The sequence below is a fragment of the Rutilus rutilus genome (assembly GCF_951802725.1).
Source record: "Rutilus rutilus genome assembly, chromosome: 1".
Classification (NCBI taxonomy): Eukaryota; Metazoa; Chordata; class Actinopteri; order Cypriniformes; family Leuciscidae; genus Rutilus; species Rutilus rutilus.
The window spans coordinates 45,051,308-45,075,301 of record NC_140209.1 but is presented as its reverse complement, the minus strand read 5'-3'; the positions used below and the strand labels follow the sequence as shown (position 1 = coordinate 45,075,301).

Below are 23,994 nucleotides of genomic sequence, written 5' to 3'. Positions count from 1 at the left end.
GAGTCAACTACACGGAGCAAAGAGTCTGTATAATGACAAACACAACTACAAATGCATCTACATGCACAAGAACAAGGGTTATTATAGCTTTGAATATTTCACTATTTATTTATTTATTTTTGTACTTTATCTAAATTAAAATGTTCTTATGTTTATACAAATGCTTTCTTTATGTTTATACTTTTTTATTTTATTTGAATGAACATGTCACATAGCCTTATAGAAACCACATTGGTTAGGAGTTGGGCGGATGTCAGCAAGGTTATTATTATTATTTAAAGGGGTCATAGACTGGATTATTTTTATTATTTTATGTTTCCTGGGGTGACCTTATAATGTTAGTATGATTTTAACATCAAAAATTGTCTTAATTTATAAATAAAAGGCATTTTTCCAAGCCTGATTTTAACCTCTGAGTATTTGAATACTCAGTTTGAAGGGGCGTGTCTGTGTGAGACTTCAGTGTAAACGCCTACCGCTGTGATTGGCTGACATGTTCGCATATGAAATAGCTAGTATTACATGTGGAAATCTCTCTAAAACTTTTACTACGTTTTTACTATTAAAGCTATCGAGATTAAGGAATTGTGAAAAGTATTGATCATAATGATCTATTCCCATCACATGAAACATTGCAGTGATGAGCATTGATCACGTATGAAAATATCTTAACATTGCAACCCAATTTCGGGCACTCTCACGAATGCTTGTACAGGGGTCAGAAAGTAAAAGTCCTGCCATATATTTTTTCCACCCATGAACTCAGCCAGCTGATTTCACTAATTAGTTCTATATCCTGGCTGAAAAACGGTGCTAATTAGCAAATCCAGGTGATTGGAACAATAGCTACTGAGGGGGACTTTTACTTTCTGAACCTGGACTTTACACCTCTGGCTTTCACCAAATAACAATGCAAACACGATGTAAATACAGTAAGAGCTTCGTTGTACTGTACATTGTAACAGCGTCATGATTTTGTGATGATTGATTTCAACGAGTTTTGGCAAGTGTCCAGATAAACTTGCGCTGTTTGATTGACAGCTTGGGCAATTGGAAAGGGAGCGTTCTTTGATCGCTTTCTTTATTTAATTTAATTACAGTTTACAGATTATTTTCATCCTACTAAGAGAAATGACGTGAAGTTGATTGTTTAGTCACTGGCTTGATTTACTGATGCAAACAGTATTGAACGATATTTTGAGAGATAATCTGTCTGAACTTGAATAATTACATCAGAAATCACTGATCACAGATCAGGCATTAGAATAAACATGACTACATGTTTGTGGCGTTGCTGGCAGATATCGTAAAAGTCTGTTCGCAAAGCCTGCGCTGAAATTGACCAAATAATCCACAGTGAAATACACCGAATACAAACAAATGCACTGCTGAGACATTCGCATTGTTGGGAAAAATAACCCACTATCCTAGCATTAGGATCGTTTGGAAGGTAATGGTATTGATCCGGTATCGATCTTTTCTCGTTCTCATGTCACTGTTCACTAACGCTCCAGTGGGCTGGGCCAAAGCTGCCCTGTGACGTCACAAGTCTCCACTTTGTAGATTCTGTCGTTTGCTGGCCTTGGTTTCAATAAAAGCAGTTTTTGGAATAACAAGAAAGTTTTGAGTTTTGAAACTTACAGGGTCTTTTTATAGTATAACGAACTCTTAACTGTAAAAGGATCAAGGAACATTTGAATTCTCAGTCTATGACCCCTTTAAAACTAGTAGTGAAAGAAATGACTTGCAAATCAAAAAAAGTGAAACAATTTACATACAAATTTATAAAAATGTTTTATTTATTTTATGTGAAATTTGGTTTAATAATTTTTTTATTATTTAATTCAAATATAAAATCCTTTATTATTATTATTTTTGGAAATTACTATTATTTGTTTTCATAGAGTAAATATATACTGTATATCAATTGAATTTTTACAAAAATGTAGAACATATGTTAATTTTCACTGTTCACTTTCGTTTTAGTTTTCAGCAGTTTTTTTTTTTTATAACGATAACTACCTTGCTGACCACCACCCAACTCCTTGCAGTACTCATTAGCATAGCCTTATCGACAGCAAATGCGGTTTCTGCTGGGCTAACCGGCACATTCATTTTAGCACCGCAAAGCACTTGGGTCCTTCAGATTCAGCAGCAGTAGATGAAAGCGGTCTTGTCCACATTATGAGATGTGTCATCTCAGAGCTCTGAGCCTCATCATCCATCTGAGGGTTTCAACATAAGACGGACACTCGCACTCACTCAAAGGAAACTTCTCTGGTCACACTTCAGTATAGTTCCCTAGTTCCTGACTCTCCATCCTCATGTTCATCCCAGGGTTCACTGGCAGGAGAAATATCACAGCACTGATGTAATATCAAAGCACAACATTGCTCATTTACTTATGGTAAGAGATAATTTTCCATCACGGCACGGAGACAACCTCTGGAAAGCTAAATATAGCTTGTGGCATATAGCTGGCTCGGGCTGTAGCCTGAGATTAAAGCATGTTTCATTCCGGAGTTTGATAATTTTTTGTTGAGGGAAAGAGTCATGGACTTTAGAGAATAAAGCAATGGTGGAGATTTCTTTTTAAACTAAAGCTCAGTGAGATCACTACCATGATGTGATTCAGCCACTACATTTGTCCAAGTGATCAAGTCTCACATTGAGTAATTTGATAAAACAGCAAGTCTTCTTGCGAAGCTACGACAGAGCCATGCCTACAAAAAAAAAAAGAAAAAAAAAAAGATGCACTTAGACATGGCTTTTAGACATGTACAAATCATCTGCTTTAAATTAACATATTGGCTAGATTCACAGTACTTGCTGTTGGCTTTTAAAACCCAGCAGTCTAAATCAGAATAACAAGCTTGTAAAATCTAAATATAGGTCATTACTGAGGTAAAAGCACAATAAACACTCACAATACAGCGACTCACTTCAGAGGGTTTGTGAGTTTCATTTGAACACACACACAAAAAAAGCAAAGCATATAAATTATATCCAACATAAAAGTGTTAAAACATTTCAGGATGTTTCTCCATTGTTGCTTTAGGTGATTGTTCTGTCAGGCTAAGCCTTTAGCTCTTGCATACGGAGGATAAGCGTTCAGGCGTTTGTTTCACTGGCACACCAGTGCTGGGTTTTGATGTCTCCTCAATATGCTGCGAGATTCTGGGTTTAAAATGGATTAAAAGGATCAGGTTTTGTTGATATTACTACCCATATGAAGTCCCAGCGGTTGAGATAATGGGTTCATAAGGAGTGTATATGTGTTCTAGATCTATAATCTCAATGCAGGAATTTCTTCCAGCAGGAACCATTTCATGGTCACAGCCTTCACGGCGACTTAATAAATAAAGATCTTCTTGATGACCTCCATAAGATATGCGGCGCTAGCTACTATAAATATGTGCTTACACTTTGAGCGGGGGATGGGAGCTATTGCCAATTTGACATTACCATAATTCTTATTTACCACTGGAAGCTTTTCTTTAAATTTAGCAAAGGTTAAAGGAGCTGCCCACCTCTAATCTGCAGGACTGATAAATTGAAGAGCCAACTCGGAGAACAATCAAGTTCACGGGGGGTTAATACAATAAAGACCAAATAAAAAAGGCCCCAACATCAATATCATCAGCCTCACTGATGTGTGTGTAGTGGCGTTTGGTAATAACCGGAACATTCCAACAAATCAATGGTTATTTAATTCTCACTGAGCTTCTGAGTCCATTAAACCTGATTACCTTCACCCATTTTCTTCTGGGTGCTGTTATTTTTCCAATGCAGGCACTTAATCTATAAGGGGGACTTATGAGGACCTTCAAAAGCAATTTCAGCCTCTATTAACATAGCATGCTAGGTGCCATTTGGCTATAATTATTTATTGGACAGTAGCTTGTGGAGCAGCCTGAACCCCGGTTTGACCCCACACTAGCATAAAACAAAGCCACAAAAACCCTGAGTGCCTCAAAATCTTTGTTAGCAATACGCTGGTTTCCAAGAAAAAATACAAAATAAATGGAGAATGAAACCTCAGGAGGGAAGCGAATAAGGTCATATTGGTGAAATATACAGTCATGACATAAACAGAGCAGAGATTATAAAGACTCATTAGGATCGGCCAGATCTGTAACAATCAGTCATCTTTTTGGTGATCCAAGCATTTTCTCATTCAGGTCAACAACAACAGGAGCCTGATTAATGTGGTGTATGCTGTATGACCCACTTCTCAGATGAGCAGAACTCTGTGCAGCGGTGTGCCAAATGCAGATCAAACAGCCCTGACACTGTACCACACATGACCACGTGCCTGTATAAGACCGGAAAAGGCACAGAGTGTTAACCAATCTCTTCGATTCAAGAAAAAAGGTTGTTTTTTCGGCACACTCATCACCTATAACGTAGAGACGGAATGAATGCACACTTAGACATTGAGAGAGTTAATCCGCCGTGTGATTGGGTAAACAAATACACTCAAATTGATCTGGTTTGACTCGCCGTCAAAAACCGAACGGGATCCTGTACTGATCATTGCATTGACTGAGAAGATCTATTACCCATCCAATCACATGGGCTCCCTGCCATTTCATTTACTACTAAATAGCTCATGGCTTGATTTCCAGCTCTACATCCACCCTGCTAAGCAGGGAGGCATAATAAGGGGTGGGGTGAGGTGGGGGAGCTCATGTTGGCAGCCATTAAAAGCTCCGGAAAGTGCATTTGCATTTTGTCCCATCAGCAGGATAGATGGTCATTAGTAATTGCCTATGAGACCTTACAAGAGACCACAAGAACAAAACAAATCAAGCGCTCAGGCGTCAATGCTGTAGTATGTCACTATATATGTTTACGATATAGGGATGCATTGATGTAACATTCCTGGAAGATACCGATAAGCCAAATTATTATAATTTTATAGCCAGTAGCCAATAATTGGCCAATAGTTTGCAGGAGCAATGAAATACAATATCATAGATTTTTTGTTATTATTATTTAAATGTATCTAATATAATAAATTAATATAGGCCAATAACCGATATGGTTCAAATATACCGTTCATCCAGACAGGCCCATCTATCTTGTACATCTCCATGACTCACTCATTGTTACTCATATTACCATGTAAGATGATACATAGGATTAAAATATTGATTTAATGTGTTACATATTCACTATGCTTTAACAATTAAAAAGACAGATTCTTTTTGGCAAGTATGCCACTTCAAAGCTGCCATTTTCAAAACTGCTTACATTTACATAACCCTTGAATTTTTCAAACAGTATTAGCAACTTTAATGGATTTACTATCCAAAGTCTACACCCTTTCAGAAAAACGCATGTGTAAAATATGGATTCCGATTGCCTGATAAGTTACTTGGCGTGTATGAGATGAGGCTGAGACGAGTCAGCTCAGGGTGAGGTGGGGGTACTGGTGGGCCTGGAAAGGCTGGACTGGAGTGCAAATCTTCTGCCCTGTGGTCAACCTCCAGGAGCAAGGGCATGAATGTTAAGCAGCCTGGGGATCAATACAGGCGAATATAGCTCAACTGCACCATTTGTTCAGCCATGAGAGATGTCAATACACAGATTAGGGTGATCCATCTTTTTGATTTCCCACTGTCTTCCACATGGACTGCATGAGGGCTTTTGCCTGTATTAAAAGTGTTTGCTTTCTCAACCATAAAAATTCCAATTATTGCTCTAAGTGCAGCAGTGCTGAGTCGCTTGTTGGGGAGCAGCTCCAACGTTATGACGTGAAATAAAGAAGGGAAGGGGGTGAACGGCGAAATGAAAGAGGCCTTGCGGGGGAAAGAGAAAAGACTTTGTGAGATGACAGGAAGCTTTCAGATTGTCTTCCTACTGTAATGCCCTGACTTGATTCATGTGTTTTAGTCTGAGCCGAGGGGGGAGGGGGTAAAAATGCAGAAATCAATGGCGGTTCAGTCGATTGTGTTGTGATGCCATCAGCTACCCGAGCATGGATTCAGCATCACCTCGAGATTCAAAATGTGGCTCTCACATGGCGCCATTCATGGGGCATTTAAAAATGACACGCAAGACTTTCCCCCTATTTTTCCCTCATCAAGTGATCCTAACTTTCCTGGCAAGAGCTCCTGACCATTAGTAATTTGTTTTTCATGTTCATTTCAATCCCTGAACTCCTGCAATAATAAAAATGTTGGCGAAATAAAAGTAATCTTGTTTACAGTTTTGCCAGCAGATATCTTTTTTTTTTTTTTAATTCACTTGTGGCTGAACTGTAGTGTGTGCTTGTTTCTTGAGAGGGAGAAACAGTAACATGCAGTGATTGTGGCATGGCAAATCAAGCCCCGAACCAAAAAATGCAAATAGCAAATACAGAATAATTTACCCAAGAGACATTTGACTGTTAACTGTAAGGCAGAGGTTAGACATGTGGCATATTGTAAGGGTTCAAAGGATGAGAGTCTCCACTAATTAGCAGGCATACTGCCCGTCTCCCAACATGCCTTCACATTTGAGATCAGACGCCTTTGGGGAGGTTGCAGCTTGTGTTGAGCAAGACAGTCATAGAAAATGGATTAAGAAGCTTATTAATAGAATGTTTTCAATGCACCGTAGGACCAATGTACGTTTTTGTAAAGGAAAAAAAGAAAGACTTCTGCTCACTTATCAAAGCACATTACAATATGAAATTATGCTTTCAAACAGGTAAATTAACATAAGTTCCATGGCAGACAAATCAAAAGCAGTTTTCTACCAGCGAGTCAGCATGTTTAATTCACAAAACAGACGAGAGGATCTGCAGTAGTCTTTGATGATGCTTTCCTCTATGAGTGAGCCAGTTCAACACCTCTCTCTCTGTTATCAAACCAGCTAATGGAGCAACTACAGATGCACACATCATTGGTGGCTGGCTGCTACTTGATTCCCTGCATCAGGCCTTTTTGCCTGAGAAATTCATCCTGCTGTTGCATGTCTAAATGTGTGGGAGCACCTCTGACAGAATGAGGCTCTGGTGAGGACACAAATATGGCAATGATTCCACCCAGTTACACTTTCAGAGCACCGAAAGGGCTTCCATTGTGAGACGTGTAATTAGTATAACCACAGAATAATGGGCAAAGATCTTGGCACCAACAACATTTTTGTGAGCATTTAAAGAAACTGTCTCTGCAAAAAAAGTTGTACTATAAACCCTTCAAGCTTTAAACGCCAAAATGGATGGAATTAAACTTGTGGGATTGAAGTTGAACAATATGAATGCATTATGAATGAACATGAATTAAAAATTAGCAATATTATTTATAAATTACCACTAACCTGAAAAAAAAAAAGTTGATTATTGTTCATTCATGATACAAAAAGAATGAACTAATGTTAACAAATTAAACCTTACTGTAAGGTGTTTCCACTAAAACTATAAAATCAGTATCGGCCAATAATAGCATGTTTTTGTTAATATAATTTGCATTGTAGCACCACAAAGAGGCACAAAGCTATGCTTTTTAGTTTTTGAATTTCGCCAAAAGAATAAGCAAGTTTATGACATTAAAAGTTATATACGTAGGCAGCTCATCAGGTTTTGAAAAATGTCGGCCAATATCAGTGCATCCGCTAAACTGCATACATACAACACCTAGAACACTGTACTGGCCTTTCAAAATTAGCAGAATGATACCGAGAGGTATAAATATGTCTTCTCACCTCTTCCACCATTTGATTTCCTGCTGAGGTCATCAGATTGGACTACCACAGAACTACCCAAACACTTAGAGCGTACATAAATGTTTCAAAGTTGTAATGCAGCGTATGTTCAAGCTCATGCATCTTTGTGCACTTGTAAACAAGAGGTGCACACAATGGTGCGTGTCTTCAAGCATTTCCAATCAAAGCAAATCAGATCAGGGGAGGCTGAAAACCTCCCTTTGGCGCCTTCACATGTCTGTGCGCAGACACGGCAGCCGTCTGTGCATGTAAGTGAATTTCCATTCCATTAGGGTGACAGAGGAGCACCCCTGCCTGCCATCAGCCCACTCCAGAGACTAACTAATGAATCAAGTGCACAGAGAACAGCCCGCTCCTTACACAACCAAACAATGACCATTAAAAAGGGCCGCCACACTCTGGGAAGACGGCTGCATTCTGTTGTCATAAAAACATCGAATATTTAGAAAATCTCTGACATATTTCATAAGTGTTTCAAGGAAAATTCTACAGCTAGCTGGCAGAATATCTCAATGTGTCATTTTTGTCCTAATACTTAAAGTATTTGTGACCCCTCTTCTTCGTGAATGACAAAGTTTTTCATGAGTGGGCTTTTGCAAATCTATTGTGTACAAGTGAGAGTGACTAGCTTCATGGTAGGGTTCAAGTCATTCAGAATTGAATTATTGATTATGCCTTTTAAATTTCAATTACATTTCTTGAAGTGAGGCAGCCAACAGGACGTAGAATTGCAATTAGAATGTGAAACTAAAGTAGTAGAATTAAAAAGAGGTACAATTCAAACAATTGAACATTGGTTTATAGGCTGATAAATCTACAGAGTGAATCATAGACAGATTTAACGATAAAACTACAGACAGAGATATGTAGATACACAGACTGACTGATTTAATAAATTAAAAATTCTAATTCCAATTCAACTTACTGTAGGGTGTGGTCAATTCAAGTTTAGACTCAAAAATCTATTTGTTCTATATGGTTGTTCAGAGCCCTCAGAAGAGATTTGCTTGTAGTATATTACTAGCTGTATGAATCCCCTTGAAAAGGCCAAGTAAACAAATAATCTAATAACTCATAATCATAGATTTGTAACAGCAATCCATAAGCCTATCTCACAGTCATGAATCCTCCCTTCATGACAGCTGGTCTGATACTTTAAGAGCCTATAATCTTACTCACACACACAAACTGTGTGGCCCGAGGGACAACAGGCGATGGAGGTGAAGGTGCGGTGTCGCATTATGGGGATGCAAATAATTTACAGCCTTGGTACTGTATGCAGCACCTCCGGCCCTTTTAGCCCCAACCACAAGAGATTCTCATGGGTTGCATTTTGGCATCTTTAAAAGGTCTCCCCGACTAAATCTGGCACTTCATCAAATGTGATATTAATGACCCAGTATTCATCATGCAAATTCGAGGTGGAATATCAACTTTTAAAACTCGCTCTCCGCATGCATACGAGCCGATGGTAATCGCTCCCAAGGTCGTCATGAATCTTATTCGAGCAAACGTCATAACGTATCCCACACTTTGATGGAGGTGAAACGGATGGCTCCCTCGTCAAGACGCTTTGTTCGTCGTGAAGAGGCGAGTCGAATTAAGACTCACGCCTGGATTTTGCACATCAGATAAGTTTCCTATGACTACCCACTGAGCCAAAATCAATTTGTTTACCATTATCAGATCCAGCATTTAAAGGTATTCAGTTTGTCTCAGTTTCTCTCAGCCTCATGCTCTCAACTCAAACGCTGCACTCCTCTTCTCTTCTGCCCGAGTAGGTAATTTCATGAGGGTAAATACCAGATAATTATTTTTTCCAATGATAAACGCAATAGGCTTTGTTAAATGACCTAACCCGAGGAGAGAAGCTGTATTCTCCTACACTGTATCACTAAATAGATAAACAAGGAAATGTAACAGTAATGACCTCTTTCCTAACTGGGTTCTCATCTAAATTTAATTCTCTACACATACTGTATAGCAGGCGTTCATTATTTTCATAGGAAATTAGTGCATCTATGGGACCGCAGTGCTCTTGTATGTTTGTAGGTTTTCCTTTTGCTTTCAGGCAGGAACACTAGCCGTTAGCCAATGAATAGTGAATTACGTAGCACATGCTGCATTGTGATCCAGGGCTTTAGACACCTACCGTGTCCCGCACCTGTTTCTCCTCGGCCACATTTTTCCTAACCAGCCCTCATTGCCGTTACCTTTTCTTGACATTTCATGTGCAACAACATGTTTTTTTCTCCCCTAACACCACCTCCACCCCTCTCACAAAACATTTCAAGAGACGGAGGCTCCCGTGTTAGTGAACAATTCTCAGATCATTGCCCCGGCCTCACCACAATGATGTCAGGAAGATGGGTTTTGACATGCTGTTGCTATCTGCCGTCGTATAGGGAGAATGTGTTAAATGTTAATACGGTTTTCTGCTTTTCCGAGTCACGGACCTGCAGGCTAGCTACCTCTGATAAGCCCACGCTGGGATCAATTTACAGTAGCAGAGTGTTTACAGGAGTGATCAGACCAATGGCTGCAGGAGGGAGCGGGGAGAACAGCAGCAAGAACGGTCCAGGCTGCGGTCTTGGCTGGAGAGCCACAACGACGTCCTTGAGGAAATTACGTAACTGAGATAGAGGCAGTGAACCTCTCAATGTACAAAAAGCTTCTTTATCTCTACAGCTGCTTATTCGTGAGCTCGTATTTTGCCAGAAAACCTTCAGCATGACACAATTAAAAAAAGGTCTGTGGTTCTTTGTGGAGACATACAGAGAAAAGCCCAGAATTATGGCCTCCCACAAAACATTTACCAAGCCGCCCACTGGTATATCCTCTAGAAAAGTCAACATGGCTACTTATCAAATGCATGTTTGTTTCCAGGTTGCGGTTGGCCTACTGTCCAGCTGCTGTTGTTATCCATGAGGGACTCATCCTTTCATATCTGGCTATTATTTTCTGTCCCCTTGGTAGTCCTGCATATATAATCCTATACTGCACTGGCTCATGTGCAAACAGAAGAGACAATGGCACAGCTGTCGTTGTGTAGCGCTACATCTTGTGGACACAGTCATGCGTCATACCTTACTCACGCGCCTCTGCGACCTGGACACAAACATTTACCTTTTTTTCTGAAGTGTCACCTTGTATTCTCCTCCAGGGTTGTGTAATGAACTGGGTCCCTTTCAATTTGTGAGTGTTAATTGAATTGAATTGGCCACACCCTACAGGAAGATGAATGAGAATGACAGGAAAAGAACTTAAAAAAAAGAAGAAAAAAAAAGTAGGAAATGTAGTGTTCTTCCGAGGTGGACATCTATCCACCTACTATTTATTATGACCTTATCCATCCATTCATCATTAACAAAAGCTGTTTTTTTTTGTTGTAAAAAATGACAGAAAATTACTTCATTTAATTAACTCTAATTCAACTTCCTTGCATTCAAATTTGAATTCTGTATCCTATTTGCTAACTCAATTCCAATTTAGCCATTTAATTGGAATTTAAAGGCATTCTCTATTCAATTCTGAACGGCACACAACCCTGTTCCCTTCACGGTCACGGGGCCCCTGGCATCATCTGGGCCGCACCTGGCCCCTCCGTTAAGCTCGACTAGTGCGACAAGGATTCCTGCAGTGGCCGTTTCTTTAGATCTCCCCGCGTTTCTCAGCACGACAGCCGGAGACGGACTCTACTGTCCTCATTTAGCTGGCCTTACACAACTACATGGAGAGAGGAAAAAAGAAGGATGAAAGGAAAGAAGGAGATGATGTCCAGAGGCGCACCCAAATAACAAAATAGTGAACACCGCAGCAGCTATTTCAGGCAGAGCGAGGGAAAAAAATACAAGGGAAGGCAAAATTATTTAAAGCCTTCCACCCCGGCTTTGTCTCAGGCAGCACCTCTGTAGCCTTTCGGCCTTTGATGAGGCTCTTGAGGCGGTTTTGACCCAGATAAAATAAAGGATTTAGTGCGTTTGGGAATCCGACATTAAAGCACCCTCTCCGTCTCCAGCAAAGCACATTTTGTAAAGAAACAAAGAGGAAAGCAGAGTGCAGAGAGGTGGTGTCAGAAGTGAGGAGACAACATGTAGCCCGATGCCTCTCTTCTCACTTAATCATCAAAAGGAGTTAAAATGCCAGTAGACATAATGAGGTTGAATAGAGGGAGCGTGCACACAGATTTTTTTTCCTATGCTCTTTCCTTCCCTCTCTTTGAGTGGGTTTACTGTTGTGCAACACCAAGATGCAAAACAAAATAATTAGGTCACCACCAGATCTCCAGAAAAAGAACCTAATTGTATTTTTCTGCCTTTTAATGGGGTAGACTTAGTACTAGATTTTCTGTCATTTTAGGTAGAATTAGTCTAACAATTGTAACCCGCACCGTGCCTGGGCTGGCACTTCCTGTACTCGAGGGGGAAAAGCTTAAAGTCTTGTAATGACGGCGATTCTTCAATTATTCAGTGTGCTGTTTTTGAATATCAAAGGCCTGAAAGTTCAAAATGGAGGAGCCAATTGAGGGCCCTTGCTGGGGCCTGTGATAAGGCCTCTCTATTGTTGCGGCGCTGTCTGCAGATATTGATCTGCGTCTCTGTGGGTGGACCCTGTGGAGGATGAACCTGTCCACTGCCTAAAGCCGGGCCGCTCATCCCATACCAGACAGGGAAATGAGTTGCCATGGACACCTGGTGAAATGTCTGCCATGAACGCCATTTGATTGACGACACAACTGTCAGCACTGTTCAAATGCTTGTGATGGCTTTAAGTTGTCACTGGCCATAGACTGTCACAGAGCAGAACCAATATATGAACTATGAAATATATTTTATCTGATAAAATGCCATTAGATATTTTATATTTACATATAAAATACATTTAAAAACATATATTTTTATATATAAATACAAAAAAATATATAAAATGTAATTTTATATATTCATATTTATAAAATCTAGCTTTGTAATAAAAATATATAATAAATATTATATCAATAGATAATGGCATAATGTTTCAGACAAAACTGTCACATAATGATGTCAAAATAATGCACCAATATCAATGACTTTGAAGTGTTTTTCCTCTCAGCACATTCATCTTGCTCTTGGATAAACAAGATGCACAGTGCATTCTGGGGCAGCTTAAACAGAATACTAATGTTTGCATATGAATATGAATTGATAGTTCTTAAACAAACACTGAAAAGACAAAAACTCTGAGGGGACAACAAAATATAATTTAATTGAAAAGACAGACTTGCTAATAAAGCAGTGGCAAACACGACTCATCAATTTGATGGACAGAAAAGGTCTAATATTGTGTATTGCAAGATTGTTTACAAACTGCTATAGTTAAATATCACATATATGAAGAAAAAAAAAAGAAAGAAGAAAAATCAACTGCCATTCTTCATATTACAGATGCAGAAAGGTGCAGAGGACTCAAAAATGGTTTTGCCCATGCTTGCCTTTCTGACTTCTCCCTCCCCTCAAGCAGGGCATTAATTAATCCAAGCTGCCATGTTACAACCTCCTCGCTCAAATTACTAATATCCACACACTATCTTTTCCTCCCCATCTATTTCATATACATTAACTTCTGCACTCGTTCCCGTCACCTCAAATAAAGCACATTACGGGCTATGGATGTATCACATGACCAGGGTTTATGAAAAAATCCAAACAAGAATAAGGCTCTATATTACCCAGTTGCAACAGAGACAGCATAAGTGTAAGACAGATTCATAAGAAAGAAATTCTACAAAATGCATGCACATTAGCAGGTCCAGCCTGAAAAATATAGTTAATAGTTAATATATGATTTAAATTAACTATAAACAACACCTCAATATTTCCCCATTAAAATACACAAGAGCCGCACTTGTATGCCAATCGGTAGCGGCTTTTGCTATGTTTCACTCGTTTCACTTGAAACGGGCCTTGCATCAGACATCTGTCCGCTTCCGCTCGAAAAAGAGCCCTGCCCCCAGCCATCACTAAAGTTAATGGGGGCTTGGGGGGAAAATGCCACCCAAAAATCAAGATGTATAGGGCAAAAATGTCCCTGTATGAGTGCTTGGTTTTAATATCTATAACAGGATATAGTTAGCTGTTTCCCCAAATATCAGCACAATTGCAAATGTTAAAGCCAATTGATTTTATACAACAGTTCAAAAAGCAAGAAGTTAATGTTAGGTGACTTTCATTTTAGACTTGGAACCTTGCCTGTTTTTGCAACAAATTCACAGTAGAGCCACTGCGCGTCTCAGAGCAACTGAATGAGTCCGCATTTTTAAAGGTGAACTAAGTAACTTTTTTACCTTAACCGAACAGCTTCGGAGTCATTGGAATAGTTATATGACTTTTTTCGGGTTGAATGGTGGTCGTCTCGCACCCCCCAAAGCGCCTGTGAGCCGAAAAACCACCCTTGCAACTTTGGGCCGGCGGGATATCGCGTGATATCAGGTCTCGCGATGTAAACAATTGCTTTACGGCAAAAAAATCTGCTAAAATTCTGTCATTATTGCGCTCCCTCACGCTGTTCGAACCCGAATGAAGAAGACGTTTTAAAGAATGTCCCATCTGCTTTGATGTCGTTGATCTATAGCCTCAGGTATCTGAGAGTCGCCAACGAGTTTTTCGACAGTGTTGTCAAATATCTATTCCGAAGCTGTAGGGGGAGCTCTAGAGAGAAACCTGCGAGCAAAAAGCGAGAATACAGCGAAGAAATTCCCGAAACTGCATAGCCCTGCTTTAAGGGATAGTTTGACTGAATGATTGAATGACTCACTCGTTAAGACAATGATTTGCCACCACCTACTATCAGTTTTAGTTTAATTTTTTACTTTTTTATATCGTTTCATGGGGGCCTCTAACTGTTTTGTTGGCCAACCCAGAAGTTAGCATCACTCAAATTCACTCAACAAAATCCCAATAGGATATTTTCTATTGGCTTGTAAAATTGCAGAACAGGATCTCTGTGAGCTACAAAAGTTTATGATTCTTACATGTTTCATTCATCATGACAATCTTCACAAATGAAAACAACTGTTATGAATTTTGAAGCCTAAATACAATTGCAAGAATTAAAAAGCTGAATGTAGACTAAAAACAAACTACACGGGCATGTGCCTTTTCGTCACCATTACTAAGCTTCCGGAAACTCTTATTAGTATTTATTTAAAATTACACATTGAAATGAACACATTTCTCCTGAAAGTTTGATTTAGAACAGTTTGCAAGAGCACGGTGCTAAGCACATTGAGGCTTTGAATGTGAACTAGTGAGTAGATGAGTTTTCCCTTTCTGTGGGATGACGTTTAATGTCCCCGACAACCTCTGTAGTCCCTTGTTATCAACAGATTTTTCAACAAAAAAAAAATACATAATAATAATTCCCAAAGGGAGAATAAAATGTGAAAATATCTTAAGCTTGTGTTGACCACAGACTTTATTTCAGGCATTTAACCAAAAAACCCTTTAACTTCAGAATGATGGAACTGGAAGTGCTAAAATGCAAACTCTTTTCTGGGTTTTGGCCTATGAAAATACGTCATCCCTGCAGCACTCTATTACCAACAAACAAAATAGCTGCTGGGGGACATTACCAAGATGGTTGCCGTGTGAACCGACTTGCCTTAAAGGGCCACGTGCTCATACTGTACATATGACGAATCATCGGCAAGCCGTGCCTGGATATCTTCACCCATCCTTCAGTCTTTTATAACCTCCAATATATGTCAAAACGCTCAGCTTTCTGCACTGCTCAGGGTTGCTCGCGGAACAAATCAAGTCAGAAAGCACTAAAGGGACAAATAGTAGGAAATAATAAGATAAGTGGAGAAAAGGAAGAGCGAGAACGCCGGAAGAAAGATTCCACAGTAAATTTATAACAAAAGCGCAATGACAATATCGGCCACTTCTCCTCTGTGGCTGGAAGTGGAGTGTGGCACTGCATTTTATGATGTGTCCTCATTAGAAATCGCAGCCTGACTAACTAATTTATCACCCCCTTGTACGTTTGTGAGATCAGCAAATTCAAGAAGCAACCGAGATCAAAACTCAAAGATCTTGCTCAGCTGGAGGCCGGTACAGCGTGTTTGAGTTTGGGCAGGCACTGCAGTGGAAAGATCGCTCTCTGTCTAATTATCTCGTGAGCAGAACAGGCCGTATTCACGCCTTTAGCCAGGGAGGAGCCCGACGCAAGCCCGCGGCTCCAGTCAATCAGACGTGAGTGAGTGAGACGAGAACCCTGCGCTGGCAGCGTTCCTCGGGAGACTCTCTCCGGGACACAATTAACACCAACCAGCTTCCCTTTTCCAACGGAAAGTACGATACGAATAGCGCAAAACACTGAGTTTTCCTGATATTGTTATTTGCGCCACATTCGTGCATCTGATTAAATATTGATTAACATTAATGAGACTCAGCCTCTCCCCCTCTCTTTCCCCGCACAAAAAAAAAAAAAAAAAAACCTGTCCCAGTTTTTCCCGCCGATCCGAATAATTGAACAACTCTTTTAGGAGCTGAATAGACACAGCGGTAGATGTGGAGGCTGGTGATGCAGGTTTTTGCCTTGCTTTTCTTTGCCTTTTTTCCTTTTCTTTTTTTTTTCTCCACAGCTCCCTGAGGTTCACTTGATATGTTGGGGTTTGTTTCTAATGAGCTGCCTGCTGGCTGGGATGCAGTTCCATTTCAGAGCAATTACAGTGGCCGTAATAATCTACAGCAAGCCCTCAACATGCCAACTCCACCTCCTCCCCGTATCGGGCTCCGGTCTCGCTGCCTCTTCTGACTGACCATAAGCAGGGAGTGCTCACATTAAGCAAGGCCTGTCACAGCTGAGTGAAGGCCCTGCTGGACAGAGTTAACCAGCACGACAGGAGCTGACATTTGTTCATTTGGATGTGTTAAACACAGAAGCTCATAAAACATCGCTCGAGCCTGGCCGCTCAGCAGCTGGATAATTACTTTCAGGCAGCCAGAAGACAAACACGAACACGAGCGCATTATGAGGCTTCGGCTCAATCTTTTCTCCGTCTGCTTCTGTTCTCGACGCTTTCCTGCCTCGCTTTAATCAGTCTATCGCATCTTTCCGTCTTGCTCTCTGTCTTCAGTCTTATATGCAGGTTTAGACGTTATTGTTTGTCAGCACACGAGAATGTAGATGCCGCTTCGAAACGTAGACACACCACTTTTGAGGTGACTACATACAGCAGATTGGGAGGATAATGACATCACTATATGACGAATACTGAGCTCATTTGTTAAAGATTAGATTGCAAAGTACAGAAGTCTTCCTAGACTGTCCGGTCAAGTTAAGGTATTAATATTCATGAGCCATAGAAGTTCCATGCTATCTTAGAATTAAATGTCAATTTTACTTTTCTTTTATTTAAAAATCAAAATGATATATAGTAATAATAAAAAATGAGCTGTCAATGTAACATGTTCATTTATTGATATTAACTAAAAATCATAACAGTTTTGTGAGTCTGCAGTCCCAGCTGCTACTACAGACATCAGCAGCCTCAAGGCACAACTGAACTACTTGACAAGGCATCGTAAAAATGAGGCACTCATGACATGAGATACTGCAACAGCAAAAAAAAAAAACTGTGTGAAACAGGGCCGTGAACACCACAGACATTGACAGAGATGGCACCTTATAATCAAATATGGTCAAATTGTCCCACCCCAGTATTATATATTCTTGATGCTGCTCTACTGCACTCCATTGTGCACCACTCTGTTTTATATTAGGATGACAAAAAGTCTTAAAAGTACATTTTTTAGAATGGTCTGCTTCAGTGATTAAAACAGCACTCAAAATGTCTGAGATGGCCAATCAAATCAAAGGCGGCAGGCTTTGCTGCTCACAGAAAACCAAACGCAAATTTCAACGTGATTGTTTAGTTTTACACAGTGAAAGAGTGTGAGGTAAGATGTAAGTAGCTAAAAATATTTTATGACAGAAATGAAAGTAATATCCAGTAATGCAAACTATTCGAGTTTTGTTAAATTCCGTTTTGAATTGAAAACAGCCAATATAACACTTAATTATATTTAATTTGTCATTGAATGTGAGCGACTTTATTTCATTATTTCTTTAATTCCTTTTTTGTTTTGTCCGACCTGATGTTCAAGACATGGTTACAACCTTGATGCAAAGGCCAAAGTTTTCCATAATTAAATACAAATAGGTCGATTGCACATTGATTGGCTATTTCTTTAGAGTAACGGCATATTTTTGCATTAATGCACATTACAATTTATTTGATAACTTCACCCTTAAAACTGCTAAATACCGAAACAGATCTGGTATTTTGTTAATAGCAGTCAACAGGGATGAGGGCTGACCACAGAACAATGGCATGACAAATGCACGTATTACGGCATCCTACTGAAAACACTATCACACACGGCCTTCCACTGCCATTATAAAGATGCTTCAACTGAACTGTAAAATACTCACAGAGAACAGAGGGTGCCTATGCAACGCTGAGACACAAAAAAAAGGGGGGGTATGGACAGGATTGGTAAATTGTGCAACAGCTGCAAAAGCAAACAGACATTATTATGAATGTGAGAGACTAATCACTCTTCTACACACAAACACACAAACAGGAACACATGTGCCCAGCAAGGCCCGGCAGATGGTCTCCGCCCCCATTTCCATACACGCGTTGCCTCTCTCTCTCTCTTTCTCTCTGTCATCCCTCAGCAATCTCCCACCTCATTCTTCCTTTCGCTCTATCTCTCTCTCCCAGAGGGCCATGCACCGGTGCACAACACGCACACATGACCTAGGACATTCACTACCCTCTTGTTTGCATTCAAGCAATAACCAACTTCCACTAAGAGCATGCAAACAGAGCAGACAAAAGGATGTGATCATTTAGAGTCATGGCCCATGACAAACGCAATAGCACTGGCCTTTACCTGCCTGTCAATGCTTACTGAAGGGTTTGAAAACTCATCAGGACTTGATGACATGACCAATCTCTCATTTCAGCGACTCGCTGAGGGCTGCGAGATGGGAAAGGGATGGAATAAATGAAGCGCTAAACAAAGAGCCAAGGATATAGATTTCAATGCCACGCAACAATACAAATTAAACTTTCTGGTTGTCTTGATTTAAGAGATCAGAGATTAGCCCTGAAAACAAAACATACAAAAAACAAAAAAAAAAACCTTTACAGCGGAGGTGGTTTTCAAATGAAAGATTAAATGTTAACCTTTGTTTGAACATGCATATATCGTTCTCTGCATATTTGCCCTTTCAGAAACCTTCCCCAGCACAATGACAGGACAGGTTCACTCTCAGACTTGAGCTCTTAATCATCTCCTTGTTTTTGACACTTTAAATACTTTTGAAATTCATTATCAATCACTTTAAGTGTCATTCTAACCTGAAGAAGAAGAAAAAAGTGCATTTCCAACATTATTAAAAAAAATGACAATGAAATTTACCGTAATTTGATCTGAATCTGAATTTAAATGAAATCTGAACACTACTCTTTTGATGAGATTGAAAATAAATAAATAAATAAATAACAAATGCTGAAGCCAAAAGACCCATTAAAGAAATAAAGAAGCACTTTTTAAATTGACGCAAGCCTTGCTTTTTAATAGGTAGCTGACACATACATTGACCTAAAATAAAAACAACGATTTTAGGTTACAGTTTTTCATAAATATGAAAAAGGTTCCGTAAAAGGTGTTCTGTTTGTTGAACTATATAATATATAATGAATTTAAAAGTACAAACATTCCATGTAGTCTAAGTTTATAAAAGCTGGATAAATATGCATAATCATTATAATTAATTTAGTTTTAAATAGTTTATATTTTAATTTAGTATATCATTTAAATGATTTATTTATAGTGTTTAGTATAGAATCTCAACTCTCCAACAGTTCTAAAAAATGAATTAAATTAATGTGTGTGTGTGTGTGTTTGTGATGTGATGCATGAGCCTTTTGAGAAAGAAACAGTGAAAAGCAGAAGTGTCCAGGAGGCGTGATGGTATATGGGTGCGCTAGGTACTTAAATAAATGAACAGCACTGAGCAGATGTAATGGGAAGGAAAGAGAGAGGAGCAGTTACGCATAGTCAGCACAGATGGGAGCAGCAGAGAGAGAGAGAAAGAGCGAGAGAGGAGTGAGATGGGGGCTGTAAAAGGTCTGCTGAAAGAAAGCAATAGCCATGTGACTTTGGGCCGGATTGATTTTAGCTGCGAAGACCAGGCGACCACACCTCCCACACCTCCCACACCAGGTCAGTCCGGGGTCCTGCGGCAGGAGGGAGATAGGAGCGGGTGCAGGACGCCCCCGGCTTTAAGGGTCAGGTGAGGTCTAACTGGCAGCTGCTTAAACCTGCCCCGCTACTGACACAAGCACTGTACAAAACGCCCTAGTCCTGAGGGTGAACGCAAACAAATAGCACTGGTAAAATGTGCTTGGAAAATCACACATTTACATAGGGATAACATATGCTATATATGCACTGACTGCTGTGACTTTAAATAGAGGCAAATAATTAAACGTCTCTGTTTGACATGAATCTGTCGCTAAGAGACGCTCCTGTTTTATTGAAGTAATTAGTTTGCACAGATGAAAATAATTCTACCAATGGATGCAAACATTCCTTAAGCACTCGAACTAAGAGGCCCTGCTGATGCACAATCAAACGCGAGTTATTCCTAGACAACATTGTTCCGCATGCTAGGTACACGTGACCCACATGTAAAGAAATCAAATCGAGAAAAAAAAAAAAAACATAGTCGTGTTGTCTGTGCCTAGTCTTGAATGAGACCCCAGCTGTAGTGAGATGCATTCAAAATGTCTTGCATCTCAGCTATAAATAGTCTCAAAGACCCAGATTCCCAGTTCACTCAACACACATGAATGTGTGCGCACACACACACACTCAAAAACAGAAATGCTTGTGCAGGCACATAAATATTTGAGAATCAGAAAAATAAAGATCAAGTAATCAATCAACCTCTATGTCATGATGACCTTAGAACACACATCCCAGCTAAAAAAAACAAACTAAAATCCATAACAACTTTGATAATGGCAAGAAAATATTCAAATCGACAATTAATAATAAGAAGATAGAAATTTACACTTGCAACGAGGTATCATACAGTTAAAATAGCATTTATTCTCCCATACAAATGAATGACTGACATACTCTGCCTTGATTAGAGAAATAAAGCTGTCTCTTTGTTAGAAAAAAAATATATCTATCACTCAGATGTATTTGCAATTAAACTGACATGGAATGCAATTTCTATTGGATAAGACAAAGGTTAGAGGTGTCACTGAAGGTTAATGGTGGCTCTGTGCGACAGATGAAAGTTAAATGAGATCACTGATCTCAGTCACGCCGAGTTTGGAGAGAGACATGCAATGGCATATAGGATCTGATGACTGATCGATTCCATAGATTAACTTTTGATTTGATAAATCCCCTTGAATTGTCATCACTCTAGGAGCTGATTCACTGTTTGGAAAAGGCACTAATGACAATCAAGTGTATCAGATAATCAGGGGATAAAAAGATGCCCAAGGGTGTAGTCTAGCACATTAATGACTCTAAATTAAAAATCTGTTTTTTTTTTTTGTTTGTTTTTTTTGCAGCATGAACCAAGTTAATCATAAAAGAGATTTAAATATGATCTAATAAGTGTAATCATATAAAAAAATAAAGAGGATTGTACATGTATAACAAAAGGCATTAAACAGACATGCACACACAATATGCTGAGCACATGAGGATATCATGTAGCAAAGTCATAAGAGTCAGCAGAATTGTTTATCACACAGTAAAACCACATGAAGTGTTTCACCTCAACCCGAGAAGTGAAAAATCAGCTTGCACTCTTTTAAAATACAGGATGCTTGGTTATATATAGACTACTATATAAGGCTGATACAAATCGGATGACATGGCAGATTATTTATTTAAATTGATTGATGATTCTCAAAAGATGCATGACCAACACAGTTACACTAGTAGACAAAATCCCTCTCTTACCACACTGTCCACTTTCATATGTGTTCCACTTACACTTGGGCGCACACCCACATGCCGTTTGTGGCAAGCCCCCTTAACATCTAGTATTTATGTTACTACTTATTTAGTTATTTTTAGTAGTGATCCAGTCGTAACTGGTAACTTTTTCAGTTGACCAAGTTCCCAACTGAAAAGTCAATAGATTCTATAACAGGCTCTCTCTAGTGGCTAGTATGAATTCCAGTTCTCCACTAGTCTTTCATAGTTACTAGTGAGAAACCATCCCAATCGTTATGACTAACAATTCATAGTAAAATATCCTCAATAGTTACAGCTGCTTTTTCACTTGTCATAATGACTAGTCAAAATAGCTACTTTAAAGTTCAATTAAAACTCGCTAGTAACAATTGAAATAGTGTCTAATAAATACCAGTGTCTGCAACATATAGGCCTACTACTTGAATAGTAATTTGGGATAGTAACTACAGCAAAGGAAGCAGGCTAGTGCCTTGCGAAGAATTCTTAATTGAATAGAAGTGCACGCATCAAATGAATAGTTAGCCTACTTAGTAATAACAAAAAAATAGATACTAGTAACGTGCAAATGCATTCGTTCAAATGAATACTTGTTAAGACGGCTTGCCACAAACATGTTTCGCATATTTGCACTGTATTCCGCGGTGTTCGGAGAGGAACGTCGGCGCGCGCGTGCGCGTGCTCACTCACCTGCTGTAAGTACATGAAAGTCAAGGCACAGGAGAGCTGCGGACACATGTCCACATTCGGCAGGGCGACGCACGTTCCGCCCGTCAAAGGATGCTGCATCGTGTTTTCGTCCGCTCGTCCTGTCCTGTCCGCCGAGTTTCACGGGTTCGTTAGGACTGCTTTAGCAAGATCGGCTGCGGTTATGAAGCCTTGGAGCAGCCACGGAGTGTGCGCAAACGCGGCAGAATAACCGGCTACAAGCGAATGTGCGAGCACGAGGGTCCCGGTGGAGAGCGAAAACACAGCGCGCGTCTGTTCTTGTCCCTTATGATTTCAGTAAAACCCTTGTAGTTCACACGAAAGTCTATTCGGCACGTTTCTCGCTTTTGTAAATGAACTTAATCACGGGCAAGAGGTACGAGAGTTGGTGACTGGACGTAGTGAAGTTGAAGCAGATCTGTTTTTCCATTCGCTGTCAGAAGAGTCCGGGCGCACCGTCTGTTTCATTGAGCAGCATCTGAATCTCCTAGGCGAAGAGATGCGGGGCGGGGGCCAATCCTAAATCACACATTCATTTTTAACGGGGGTGGGGGAATCTCTCCATTTTTTCTCTTGCGTGAAACTGAATTGTCCTCATAATTTATTATTATGGCGCCACATAAAGCGTGCGCACAGAAATGAACCTCTCATCCACGTAAACAATCTGCCATCACATTTGTGTTCCATTAAAATCATTTTCTATCAGCCTGTAATGCTTTGTGCTTTAAGGAAGACCTGTCCAACCTAATACCTTTACTGAATTTATAATCACTTATAACACAATTTACCATTCCACTTTTACAAAATAAAACATTTGACTGTGATATCAATGGATGAGGGTTGGACTTAGTGCTCATTTGGTTTTCTAAGACTAATTATTATAATTTTTTTTACAAAAAATAGGTAGGCTATACCTAGAAAAAAAAAATATATATATAACAATATATTTATTTAGCACTTTTTGGTTCGATTAGACAATTATTACAATATTTATTTATTATTATTTAAAAAAATAGACCCAACTGTTTATTTTGATCATTATTATTATGAGCCTCTAACAGTTGAAATGTACATTAAGGATCAAAATAAATGTATCATTCAGCATTAATTAAATGATGGATAAAATTAAACCAATTACATAAAGTGAATTTTTAAACCTGGGAAATGTGTATGTGGAGAAACCTGTAGTGGTGCTCACCTAACAATACCAAAATATATATGTATAAAAGCACATTATAAAAAAACCGAGACAATTTCTGTGAAACATAAACGTTTCAATATGTGCTTTAACTCAAAAAATTACCATGGTAACCACAGGTTCTGTCAAAACACCGTAAACACAGTAATCACACACCAGTAGTATGTGATTGTTATAAAGAAAAAATCTGAAAATTTGCTATAGACAAAACATGTTATGTAAGATTTTATGTTTCAAAATTAAAATAAATAGATAAAACATTTAACTGATATCAATGCAGAACCATCTGAACCTAAGGACCATTTGGTTTAT

The 23,994-nt window shown here is 39.3% G+C and overlaps 1 protein-coding gene across 10 annotated transcripts in view; it reads right to left on the bottom strand.

Moving 5' to 3' along the window:
* rbfox1 (RNA binding fox-1 homolog 1) overlaps window positions 1-23,994 on the bottom strand; it is a 257,018-nt gene that overhangs the window by 100,574 nt on the left and 132,450 nt on the right. For 4 of the 10 annotated variants that reach the window (XM_084399703.1, XM_084399694.1, XM_084399708.1 and 1 more), the window contains exon 1: window positions 22,467-22,982. The exons of the other annotated variants lie outside the window; for them this stretch is intronic. In XM_084399703.1, the coding sequence (XP_084255829.1) occupies window positions 22,467-22,565 (99 nt within the window). In that variant the 5' untranslated portion in view covers window positions 22,566-22,982. Of the gene's footprint in view, window positions 1-22,466; window positions 22,983-23,994 lie in introns of those variants that run through there. 10 annotated transcript variants of the gene reach the window in all.